The 13311-nt window shown below is 47.2% G+C and overlaps 1 protein-coding gene across 1 annotated transcript in view; it reads right to left on the bottom strand.

Moving 5' to 3' along the window:
• The window catches only part of b3gat2 (beta-1,3-glucuronyltransferase 2), a 42759-nt gene extending 30733 nt beyond the window's left edge, over positions 1-12026 (bottom strand). The window contains exons 1-3 of the mRNA XM_062957352.1: positions 11727-12026; positions 8751-8904; positions 7083-8038 (exon numbers count right to left, since the gene is read on the bottom strand). Coding sequence (XP_062813422.1) covers positions 7083-8038; positions 8751-8904; positions 11727-12026 — 1410 coding nt within the window. The remainder of the gene's footprint in view (positions 1-7082; positions 8039-8750; positions 8905-11726) is intronic.
• Between the last annotated feature and the right edge of the window lie 1285 nt (positions 12027-13311).

Below are 13311 nucleotides of genomic sequence, written 5' to 3'. Positions count from 1 at the left end.
GAGAGAGGTGGCCAGTCTTGCAACAACTTTTTTCTTCAAGCATCACTTCAGGCTGAAATGGGACAAGATCTGGGACAAAACAGTCCACCTCCTACAGAAAAACTCCAGCAGTTTAAAAAGAAAGAAATTGCAAGCAAACTGAGATGAAAAAATTACCACCAAGAAATTTCTCAGCCTTAAAGAGCTGCAAGGAGACAGCCATAGTTTAGTGAGAGAGAGAAAAGAAACCACTCAAATCCCTTCCTTTCAACATTCTCAATAAAGTCTTCAAGGAATAAGACTGCCAGGAAGCAGGGGCTCTTCAGCTGAATGTGGACGGACGGGAGGGGCATGTGGGTGCCAACTAACACCTGCCAAGAAGCAAGCGCATTTCAAAAGAAAAAAAAATCTAAGCACACTTCAGCAAGACTGAGCAGCCTTCCTGAAAGGACTCTTTGGGGACTCAATGTGCTTTCTCTATCTTTCCGCAGCGCCTTGGCTTTAATCTATTGATTCTTAATGCACCTGGCCTAGTTACTAAAGAGAAGGCTCTGCTACATACACAATAATACAGTCAAACAACCTCTCCAAAGAGTCACCGAAGTCCAGGGTCAAACCATCCAAACAGAACAGAACAGGCAAGTGTATCAGTTCTGAAGTTGTCTATATTATTCCGCTAGCCAAATTTGACACTTTTACAAGACAGTTTGATGTCTTTCGCCTAAAAAAAGTGTCCTTCTGCCAGTGAGGAAATCAAAGAAGGAAAACAAAACCCTGGCTAACCTCCCTTACTCCTCTACATACACTTTCCCAAATACAGTAGAGTCTCACTTATCCAACATAAATGGGCCAGCAAAACATTGGATAAGCAAATACGTTGGATAATAAGGAAGGATTAAGGAAAAGCCTATTAAACATCAAATTAGGTTATGATTTTACAAATTAAGCACCAAAACATCATGTTTTACAACAAATTTGACAGAAAAAGCAGTTCAATACGCAGTAATGTTATGTTGTAATTACTGTATTTACGAATTTAGCACCAAAATATCATGATGTATTGAAAACATTGACTACAAAAAATGCACTGGATAATCCAGAACATTGGATAAGCGAATGTTGGATAAGTGAGACCCAACAGCTCCCACTTTTAAGGGGAGGAAGGACTCTTGAAGGGAAAGCTTGCATTCAATCAAAGAGCACAGAGTTAAAGGGGGGAGAGATATAGTTTCTCTTTCTTTCTCATCCTACAGATGCTATGACAAGATGTTTAGTCACTGTATAAATGGGCTTTGCATCTGTCCACCCCCACTCCATGCTTCAGAGGAAGATAAGACAGGCTCCAAGAACGGCAATTATGAGAGAAGGAATAGGCTATTCTGGAGGAATTTACAGCAAAGAAAATGACAAAGGGTGATGATCTATGACGAAAATACCTCAGCAAGGTAAGCAAAACAGGAGGAATGGAAAGATAAAAGAGCTACTGATTTTATAGTGAGGACTTTTTGCAAGTTACTTTGGAGCTAAAGAATGGAGTGAAATGTACCTTAAAATCACTGAAATGATGTTCTTGCCAAAGCTGGGGTGACGGGACTGGGTTACAAGAAGCTGTTGATAATTAAGTAAAAATGCACCCAAATTTGGCTGCAGAAACCACAGTCCTTTGACATGGCAGCCCAAGTTTTGGGGCATCAATGGGTAGAGGGTACCTTGGATTAGGCCAAAGGAAATTTCTATGCATGGTAGATGGTACTTAACCAGAGTTTTGACTTCCATGTACCTGGATGTCAAAACCTTCTGCCCTGGAGATCTTTTCTCCTAATGCTGAACTGATGAATGGTCAGGAGAGGAACTAGACACATGGTCAAAAGTTATCAACATTTGTTTACATGTCCCAATTTGACATTTTCTTTTTAGTCCCAATACTGAAACCTTTAGCTTTACCTTTTTACTGCGGCATAGAAAAAAAAGATATATACCTTGTCCAAATATTCCAGCTTGAATTAAATTGAGTATGTATTCTTACCTACAGACAGATTTGGTATCTCAAACATGTCAGAGATATTAAAAAATTAACTAGGTATTTTTAATTACAAAAATGCAAGTCAAGTACTGAAAGGTTTAAATGGATGCAATGACTCAGCAAAACTGCAGTTCAATATAGGCAGGTGTGCCTGTAGCTTAGTAGACCTCAGTGTTAGTCAGCCTCAGTGTGAGAAGGCCTGGTGTGAGAAGCTTCAGTGAGCGAAGCCCCAGGTTGAAGGCCTCGTGTGTAAAGCTACTGTGTGAAGCTCCAGTGTGAAAGCTGCTGTGTGTGAAACTCCTGTGTAAGTGTGTTGTAAGAGGAGGCTCTGTGAGGGTGAAGCTGTTTATCTTCATGAGAAAGACGCCCAGCGTGGAAGCAAAGAAGGAAGTATAAAGAACTTTATTTGTGTTACGGAAGCCTTGTTTTTATAAATAGTGTAACCATATTATTTTGCTATCAGGAAAAGCCTCCAAAGGAAGAAATAACATTGGTCTGCATGCTTTTGTTCTTTTTATAACTTTTGGCTACTGTGCTGGGTCATGCTGCTGCTAATAAGTTACTGTGCTATACATTTATGGGGAGGGTCTTTTGTTAATAAGACTACTCGACCAACAAAACCTATGTGTGAGGAAACTTTCCAAAGCATCTTAGACTGTGGAGAGTGCTCTTGTAGCATTTCAGCCGGTGTTACTTGTCATGCAATAAGGCAACACTTGCTGAAATTCTCTTTACAAATGTACAGGAGTCCTTTCCAGCGTTCACTCTGGCAAGAACTTACTTGCTAGCCGTCCAGCATGCAAACTCAAGAGAAGCAGAAACAAAGATATGTCAACTGACAGGGCTGACTTGATCAGAATATCTAGAGGTCTGTAGTTTTCTGAGTTAAGTCTGTTGCAGGACAACAACAAGAAAGTGGGGAGGGGGGAATCTAGAAGCACCTGCATTTATGTGTCTATATTTGGCTGTCCCAAGCTAGTTTTGGCAGGCATGAGAACTCATGCTGCCACAGGGGATCCAGGTATTGCTGAACCAGCACAGTTGACGCAAGTGGAAGGGAGCTGGTGGGATGGATGCACAGCATGCAAGAAGATTCCCTGAGAAGTAAATGCATCATTTGGGCAGAAGGAGGAAAGGGGCAACAAAAGCTATGCTGGAGCAAAATTACCATAGTTCTCCAATGGCCATGTAGAGCTGCAAGACTAAAAACTGAAGAGGACTCTTATACTTTTAAGAGAGTATTTCAGAGCCATTTCTTGTTACCTGGGATGCACCTCTAAACTGTAAAATTAATGCAATTTGACACTACTTTAGCTTTATAATATGAAATCATGGGAGTCATAGTTTTACAAAGTCTTTAGACTTTTTTTGCCAAAGAGTACTGGTGCCTCACCAAACTACAATTCCCAAGGTTCGAAAGCATTGAGCCATGGCAGTTAAGTGGTGTCAAGCTGCCTTAATTGTGCAGTGTAGATGCACTCCCTGTCACAACTCTCTTTAACATAGTAATGGGAAAGGGACGCTGTAAATAAATCTTCAATAACATATGCAGAAATTCTCTCTTCTACACAATGATTAAAGATAAAGGAGGCAATTTTCCATCTGATAGTGTTATGCTGACTAAGGGATTCTGGAAGGTGGCACCCAAAAAAGTAAATTCTTACATTTCTGACAATACAAGCAGGGACCACTGAACTGTTTTTAAAGTTGGGTGGGAGAGCACAACACTGGCAGGCCAGTTACTAATTTTGCCTGCCTGCAGGTACTTACAAGGTGAGGCATTACTTTTCACATCTGTTCTCATCCTTCAATAGGAAGTTTCTGACAAAATACAATTAACAGGACCAAGCCTAGGATAGATTGCAGGCAGCCTTTATCAAGACAGCCTTTGTTGAGCCCATTTCACAATTTGCAGCAATAGCTGCCTTAATTTTCCTAAGTGCTTGATCAATTAGTGCATTCCTGGGATGATAATGCTTGAAAAAGCTCAATTACAAAGGGGTCCAATTTGGTTGAACAATTTCAAAGGGGAAGTGTAGTCTTTTAGGGGAATTCAACTACCCCCTCTTCCACCCTGTCAGGAATTTCTGAAGGATGAGGATAAATGATTAAAAATTTCACCACAGAAAGGATGAATTTGCGTACCAGACTTGTGTATATGCAGCAATGGGACAATGGCTACAATTCTTTAGGACAGTAGTTCCCAATCTTTTGTTCCTCCAGGGTTTTGGGATTTCAATTTCCAGAAGTCCCAATCAGTAATTTGTGGAGCCAAAACACATGGAGGACCAAAGGTTGGATACCACTGCTTTAGACAGAAATCCCCTTGACCTCAGAAGTAAGAACTTAAAGATACAACCATGTTAGCCTGGAATATCAGCCTGCAAAGAGATCTTGTAGCACCTTTGAGACTGAGAGAGAAAAGTTGGTAGCTAGCATAAGCTTTTGCAGACTTAAGTCAACTTCCTCAGATGCAGAGAGGAAGGTTATTGGGTTGATCCAATGAGTATGTAACATATAAAGTGACCCTTTTTTGCTTTGTCAAAAACAATCAGAAAGATAGAGCTAGATAAAGCTGCCATGGAGATTTAAAGTCTTGATTTGATTTTCCTGTCAGAAATTTACCTATAAGTTGAAATGTTTTTGTTCTCTATGAGCTTAGTAAAAAACTTTGGTTATTGTTTTCTGTATTTTGAATGTTCTGTACCTTTTATATCCCTGTCATGGCCTTTGGCTACCACAACAATCATATTGATTGGTTACCTAGGAAGAGACCCATGTAAGGAGGGAGGAAACCCACATAATGACGTGGTGGTTAAAGGGCTACTCTTGCTTTGCATCATGTCCTAGGGTGCATCTAAACCAGTGTTTCCCAACCTTTGGGCCTCCAGGTGTTTTAGACTTCAAATCCCAGAAATCCCAGCCAGTTTACCAGCTGTTAGGAACTGTGGGAGCGGAAGTCCAAAACACCTGGAGGCCCAAAAGTTGGGAACCACTGATCTAAACTGTAAAAATAATGCAATGTGTAGAAATGATGAATGTTGAAATTCATTAGCATATGGATAATTTCAACAAAAAAAAATCAAGAAAATGAACAAAATCTGGCTACCAGTATCAAAAAAACTCTAAAATCAGGACAATAAATAAAGAACAACACTCAAAAACGGGAATTCCAGACAAGAAACCATCAGGGCCAGCTAATCACCTCCCAACAAAGGATTCCACGAGGCAGGAGGCAGCCAAGCTTTGATTTCTGCTGCCCTAGAAATAGGACTTAGAGCAACTGATTCAAAATTACAAGAAAGGGGATTCTACCTGAACATTAGGAAGAACTGCCTGATTGTAAGAGCTCTTCAGCAGTGGAACTCACTGCCTAGGAGTGTGGTAGAAGCTCCTTCCTTGGAGGTTTTTAACTCTTTTAGGAGTAAATTTCCCATCCTAGGAGTAGATTTCTCTCACTTCCAGTTGTCTCATCCCGTTATTAACTGTGAATCATTTGTAAATCGGAAGTTTGTAACTCGGGGACTACTTGTATATGTATATGTGCATATATGGTATATTATATCCATTAAGGTACTTTTCCATTTTCTGGGCAGAGGCCAAAAGGGCACTAGACAGAGAAGGTAGTCCATTTCATGATGGGGGTGGGGGGTTGAAGGAGTAAACCATTTCCTTGTTTTTCTGTTATTCCCCCCATCCATGTTGACGACCTTCATTTATGAAATGGGAAATGAGGGGAGTGGGGAATAACCAGCAAAAATGGGGGAACTGGTTTTCCTCATTCAACTCCCCCCACCCAAAATGGACTATCCTTCTTTGTATAGGCCCCCTTTTGGAGTGTGGATAATGGAACAGTAGTCGGAGCCGTGGTGGCACAATAGGTAAAACCCTTGTGCCGGCCGAACTGCTGACCTGAAGGTTGCCAGTTTGAATACGTGAGATGGGCTGAGTTCCCATCTGTCAGCTCTAGTTTGCGAGGACATGAGAGAAGCCTCCCCGCAAGATGGTAATACATCCAGGTGTTTCCTGGGCAAATTCTCTCACACCAGAAGCGACTTGCAGTATGTTCTCAAGTAGCTTCTGACACGATATAAAAATGGTACAGTATGGATATACATATACTATAGCTGGGGTACTGCCTATATGTGTATGCATATGTGTGTGTACATTATATATATATATATATATATATAATATGCGTGTGTGTGTGTGTATGTATATACAGTAGAGTCTCGCTTATCCAACATAAACAGGCTGGCAGAACATTGGATAAGTGAAAATGTTGGATAATAAGGAGGGATTAAGGAAAAGCTTATTAAACATCAAATTATGTTATGATTTTACAAATTAAGCACCAAAACAACATGTTTTACAACAAATCGATAAAAAGCAGTTCAATACATGGTAACGTGATGTAGTAATTACTGTATTTACGAATTTAGCACCAAAACATCGCAATGTATTGAAAACATTGACTACTAAAAGGCAGACTGTGTTGGATAATACAGAACATTGGATAAGCGAGAGACTACTGTATATACATATATTATGTGTATGTATATATATAAATATGTGTATACATATACAACTATTATGTATGTACAGTAGAGCCTCACTTATCCAACATAAACGGGCCAGCAGAACGTTGGATAAGGGAATATAATAGATAATAAGGAGAGATTAAGGAGAAGCCTATTAAACATCAAATTAGGTTATGATTTTACAAATTAAGCACCAAAACACCATGTTATACAACAAATTTGACAGAAAAAGTAGTTCAATATGAAGTAATGCTACATAGTAATTACTGTATTTACGAATTTAGCACCAAAATATCATGATATATTGAAAACGTTGACTACAAAAATGTGTTGGATAATCCAGAATGTTGGATAAGCGAATGTTGGATAAGTGAGACTCTACTGTATTATATGTGTGTATATATAAATAGTATATACGTGTATGTATGTATATATATATATAATATTAAAATATTGAATGATCTCTCTCTCTCTGTATAATATATGACCTATGCTACCTGGGACAGTGAAAAGGCCTGTCCGCGGGGCGGGCCGCTCACCTCGTGGAAGAGCTCCAGGCTGTAGGTGTTGTCGTCATCGGCGAAGAAGAGCACTCCCGGGGGCGGGGGGCCCTTGGCCTGTCCGAGGCGCTGGTGCCTCTGGCGGACCCAGGCCAGTCCGGCGTTGCGCTGCTCGGTGGCGCGCGGCTGCCCGGGGCGCTTGTACCTGCGGGGCGTGGGCGCGTGGAGGTGGGTGACGGGGGGCCCGCCGGCCGCGGGCAAGCTCGCCGCGAAGCGCGTGACCAGCTCGCTGACGCCGGCCGCGTCCTCCACCAGCACCCAGTGCACGCGCGCCACCTGCCGGAGGGTGTTGCCCAGCCGCGTCAGCTCCGCTTTCTGCACCGGCCGGCTGTAGGTCGGCGTGATGACGTAGATGACAGACAGGAGGGAGGAGGCGGGTTGCGGCGGCGTCTGCTGCTGGTGGTGCTGGTTCTTGGGGGCCCGGGGCCCGCCTCTGCCGTCCGCCTCCAGCATCAGGAGGACCAGCAGGACCCAGGGCAGGAGCACCAGGAAGCGGCCCAGCAGCACCGCCCTCAGCCCGCTTCCAGCCGCCTCACTCCCGCCGCCGCCGCCTCGGCTGCTGCTGCTGCACCCCTCGCAGCAGTGGCAGCGGCAGCGCGGGAAGTCAGGCGAGCGGGTGCCCAGGCTGGGGGAAGGAAGAGCGCTGCTCCCGCCGTTTGCGCCGCCGCCGCCGCCTCCGCCGCCGCGCAGGCTCAAGCGGTGCTTCCCTCCGCGCCATGGGGCCGGCGGCAGGGCGCAAGGGGCCACTCTCCGGGCGCCCGGGAGCGCGAAGGCCGGGGAGCGGAGCCGCAGCGGGCGGAGGGAGGGCGGCGGGAGAGGGGAGGAGGAGGACGGAGCCCGCCGCGGGGCCCACACCTTGGCCTCCGGGTAGCGGGGTAGAGTGGCCGCCCTCCCTCCCACTCTCCCTCCCGAGGCGCGAGGTGCAGCGCTCCCGCCTCAGTTGTTACGCTGGAGCTGGATCGGCTGTGGCTTCTGCAGCGGGGTAGAGTGGCCGCCCTCTCGCCGCGCCTCAGCCCCTTCTGAGGTGCAGCGCTCCTGACTCGGTTATGCTGGATCGGCTGTGACTTCTTCTCGCCTTCTTCTTCCTCCCTTTCTTCTTCCTCTCCTCCCCTCTCTTGTTTCTTCTCCTTTCCTTTCAATAAACAGTCAGGTTGTGTCAGAATTCAACTCGCACACTTCCTTCCCCTCTCCTCCTTGTTTTACCACACAGGCCGGGCTTGGTGGTTTGTCACATTCCAACCTATATCCGCTCTCCTTCTTTGCCTTCTTTCTCCCCCTCTCTCTCTCCTTTCCACCTCCCCTTTCTTTCCTCCCTTCTTGCCCCTCTTCGCAAGCAAACCCGATTGCGTCTGCAGGCTCGCCAGAACCAAAACTGTTCCCGCTCTTCTTTCTTTCGTCCCCCCCTTTCCCCCCTTATTCTTGCCTTTCCGCACTCCTTTCTTTCCCTCCTTATTCTTCCCCCTCTTTTCTTTCTTTCTTCCTCCCGCCTCTTCTTCCTGGGCTGCTTCTCCTCCTCCGCACTGAAGAAAGAAGACGGCGCGGGACGGCGCTCTGAGGTGATTCCCCTTGGGCTCTCTCTGCCGGGCTTCCTTCAGCTCTCGGTTCCTTCTCTCTCTCTCTCTCGAAGGGCGGCTCCGGAGCCGGGACCCCGTCTTGCTCTTCGTCCCGAGAGGCTTGGAGGAGATGCGGCGAGAGGGAGAGGGAAAGAGGGGACCCAGCGGCGGGAGAAGGAGGCGCGGCGGCGATGCTCCTGCTGCTGCTGCCTCTCCTCCTCCGAAGGGCGCCTGTGGATGGTGGCTGGCTGAGAGGGAAGGGGGAGGAGGGATCCCTTCAGGGCTGGTGCGGCGCAGGAGAGGGAGGAGGAGGGAGCCTTCCCCCCTCTCTTTCTCTTCCCTCTCTTTCTCTCCCTTCTCTTCTCTCTTTCTCTTTATTCCCTCCCTCCCACACTCTCTCTTCCCGCCCTCTCCGCCTCTCTTCTGTTCCTTCTTTCCCTTCTCTCTTCTATTCCCTCTCTTCTCTAGCCTCTTTATCTATCCCCCCTCTTTCTTCTACTCCATCCCTCTTTCTCTCACCTATTCCCTCGCTCTCTCTTCTAGCCCCCCCCTCTTCTCTCGCCTTTCTCTCTCTATGCCTTCTTTCTCTCATCAACTCCCCCTCTCTTCTCTTCCCTGCTTCTCCTCCCTCGCAGGCCTTCCTCTGTTCCTTCTTTCCCTCTTTCTCTCCCCTCCCTCTCTTCTTTTCTCTCCCTCTTTTTCCCACCCTTCCTCTCCCCCCTCTCGCCTCTCTCTCTTCCTTCTTTTATCTATTCTCCCCTCTCTCAAGTGCCCCCTCTTCTATTCCCTCATCTCTCTTCCTCTCTTCTACTTCATCCCGCTTTCTCGCATCTATTCCCCCCTCTCCTCCCCCCTCTTCCTTCTCTCTCTCTGCCTCTCTCTTCTATTCCTTCCTTCTCTCTTCAAGTCCCCCTCTTCTATCTCCTCTCCCTTCTGTTCCTTCCTTCTTTCCCTCTTTCTCTCCCCTTCCTCTCCTCTCTTCTTTTCCCTCCCTCCCTCTCCTATTCCCTCTCTTCTCTCACCTCTCTTCTATTCCTCCTCTTTCATCTATTCCCCTCTCTTCTCCCCTCCATCTCCTTTCTCAATTCCTTCTTTCTGTCATCTATTCTCCCCTCTCCTTTATCCCCCTCTCCTCTTTCTTCTGTTCCGTCTTTCCCTCTTTCTCTCTCCTCCCTCTCCTCTCTCCCTTTCTTCTATTCCTTCCCTCTTTCTCGCATCTATTCCCTCTCTCTTCTATACCCTCTCTTTTCTTCCCTCCCTCTCCTCTCCCTCACACCTTTCTTCTAATCCTTCTTTCTCTTTCTCTCCCCTCCCTCTTCTCTCTCCTTTTCTCTCCCTCTTTCCCCCTCCCTCCTTTTCTCTTGCCTCTCTGTCTTTCTCTTCTATTCCTTTCTCTCATCTATTTACCCCTCTCCTCTCTCCCTCTCTTCTATTCTTTCCTTCTTTCTCTCCCCTTCCTCTCCTCTCTCTTTCCCCTCCCTCCCTCTTTTATTCCCTCTTTTCTCTCGCCTCTCTATTCCTTCTTTCTCTGATCTATTCCCTCCTCTTCAATTCCCCCTTCCTCTCTCCTTCTTTTCTATCCACTCTTCAACTCTCCCTCCCTCTTCTATTCCCTCTCCCCTTCCCTCACTTCTTTCTCTCGCTCTCTTCTATTCCTTCTTCCTCTCATCTATTTCCCCTCCTATTCCCCCTCTCCTCTCTCCCTCTCTCTTCTATTCCTTCTTTCTTTCCTCTCCCGCTCTTCTCTCTTTTCCCTCACTCCCTCTTCTATTCCCTTTCCTCTGGAGGCTCTCTCTGTCTCTCTTCTATTCCTTCCCCTCATCAACTCCCCCTCTTCTATTCCCCCTCTCCCCCTCCCTCTTGCTTCTCTTCCCTCCCCCTCTCCTCCCTCCTGTCTCCCTCCTCCTCTCTTCCATTCCTTCCTTCTTTCTTCTGTTCCTCCCTCCTCTCCCTTTCTCTTCTATCCACCCTTCAACTCTCCCTCCCTCTTCTATTCCCTCTCTCCTTCTCTCGTTTTTCTCTTTCTCTATTATTCCTTCTTTCTCTCATCTATTCCTCCTATTTTCCCATCTTCTCTCCCTCTCTTCTTTTCCCTTTCCTCATCTCTCGCCTCTCTCTATTCCTCTCTTTCTCTCTTCTGTTTCCCCCTCCTCTTTTCTATTTCTTCTTTCTTTCTTTCGCATCTATTCACCCTCTCTTCTATTCCCCCTCCTCTCCCCTTCTCTTCTATCCGCCCTTCAGCTCTCCCTCCCTATTCTGTTTGCTCTCCCCTTGCTTCTCTCTCTCTCTCTTCTATTCCTTCTGTCTCTCTTCTATTCTTCCCTATTTTCCCCTCTCCTCTCCCTCTCTTCTTTTCCCTCTCCTCATCTCTCCCCCCCCTCTCTATTCATCCTCTCTTCTATTTCCCCCTCTCTTCTCTCTTCTATTATTTCTTTTTCTTATCTATTCCCTCTCGCTCTCTTTCTCCTTCCCTCCCCTTTCTTTCCTTTCCCCTCCAGGACCGGTTGTTTCCTGGATCTCTTTTTCTGACACGCTAAAAGGTCCCTGAGGAAAAAACTCCTGAGGAGAGGAGAAGGGGGCACCAAAAGGGCAGTGTGTATTGTTAGGGCCGGCCTTAGGTAATTTTCAAGTGTAAGCAAACAGAATTTTGCCCCCCCCCCCCCAACCAAGCACTGAAAAATAAAAGCTTTGGATAAGCAAAAATGTTGGATAATAAGGAGGGATTAAGGAAAAGCCTAAATAAAGAACAACACTTTGAAAACGGGAAATCCAGACAAGAAACCATCAGAGCCAGCTAACACCTCCCAACCAAGGATGCCCCCAGGGAGGAAGCAGCCAGACTTTGAATCTGCAAGGCCATTAAATGCTAATCAAGCCGGCCAATTGCAACATTCACACTAGCCTCAAACAGACAATAGCTCTTTGTCCCACCCTGACTTTCCACAGATATATAAATCCCACTTACCTAGCTTCCAACAGACCTCAGAACCTCTGAGGATGCCTGCCATAGATGTGGGTGAAACGTCAGGAGAGAATGCTTCTGGAACATGGAGGCAGGAAGGCCTCTTACTTGCCGGGGCCTCTGGCAACCCATCCCAAGGCAGGCGGTGGGACCGAGCCGTAAAGTGGCGCTGGCCCCGCCGAGGGGAGGAACAGCAAGATGGGTGGCCGCTTGCGCCATGAGGCCGCTTGGCCCAGCCCCATATCCTTCGAGGATAGAGGGCGGGGCCAAGCAGCTGCATAGCGCATGCTCAGTGGTCAAAGTGGGCACCTCGCCCATCTCACCCTTTCCAACCACAGCGCATATGCCATGTGGCCGCTTGGCTCTGCCCTGTATCCTCGGATACGGGGCGGGGCAAAGCGGCCGCATGGTGTAAGCAGCCACCTATCTCGCTGTTCCTCCACTTGGCGGGGCCAGCACTAGTTTACCGCTCCGTCCTGGCACCGGCAAGTAAGAGGCCTTCCTGCCTCCGCAGCCTGGCCTGGCCTCCAACCAGGCTGCCATGCTGCCTCTTTAAGGACAGGGAAGTGGTCCTGGCCTGCGCCTGAGAACTGTCTCCTCTCCACCAAAGACACCTTCCCAAGCCTCCTTGGGAAGGTGTCTTTGGTGGGGAGGAAACAGCCCTCAGGCACAGGTCAGGATCGCTTCCCTGTCAAAGGGGCAGCAGGGCGGCCTGGTTGGAGGCCAGGCCAGGCCGCGGAGGCAGGAAGGCCATGCCTGGGCAGAGGTGCCTCAATGGTTGCTGAAGGCGCCATCCTCCAGCCTCAACTGCGCCCCATAGAGGATGGCGATTTCGGCAACTGCCTAATTTGCCTTGCGGTTGAACCGCCCCTGTGTGTTGCGTGTGTGTATATCTATGAGGGGACCTTGTGGAAAAGAAAATGCCCCACTATTTCCTTATTAGTCAACGAAAGGGAAGGCAACAGCATCTAGGTTCGGTATGCAGTATAATAGGAAGAGAAACAAACGAGAGATAATTCCCCCTCAGGTTTTGGCAGGAATAACCCCTCCCAAAGCCCAGTTACCACAAAAGGGTAGAATGGAGGGAGTGACTTTGCCTGATTAGGGAAGCTAAGCAGGGTCGGCCCAGGTTAGGTCGTGGGTGGGAGGCCCCCAACAAGCAAAACAAGTTTTGTTGACTTTATATACAGAGAAGGTACTGGCAAAGCCTAAAGAAATACAAAAAGGGACTGGCAACGCCACCTCTTATCTTTCTTGCCTAAGGAAATCCTATCAAATTCAAGGGGTTGCCATAGTAAATTAATTTGAAGGTGCACAAATATTGTCGCTTCTCTTGAGTGAAATGAGCAGGCAGGGGAGGTTCCTTTCCTTGAATTCATCTACACTAGACTTAATGCAGTTTGACACCACTTTAAACTAGCCTGGCTCAATGTTGTGGAATCCTAGAAGTTGTAGTTTTGGAAAGTCTTTATATCAGGCCTGGGCAAACTTGGGCCCTCCGTCCAGATGTTTTGGACTCCAACTCCCACCATTCCTAACAGCCTAAGGCCCCTTCCTTTTCCCCCTCAGCCACTTAAGTGGAAAGGATCTGAGGCTGTTAGGAATGGTGGGAGTTGGAGTCAAAAACACCTGGAGGGCCCATGTTTGTCCATACCTGTTTTATAGTCTTCTCTGCCCAAAAGTGCTGGTGCCT

Source organism: Anolis carolinensis, chromosome 1, assembly GCF_035594765.1.
Source record: "Anolis carolinensis isolate JA03-04 chromosome 1, rAnoCar3.1.pri, whole genome shotgun sequence".
Lineage (NCBI taxonomy): Eukaryota > Metazoa > Chordata > Lepidosauria > Squamata > Dactyloidae > Anolis > Anolis carolinensis.
The sequence above is the reverse complement of the archived record's forward strand: the minus strand, read 5'-3'. Positions and strand labels throughout refer to the sequence as shown.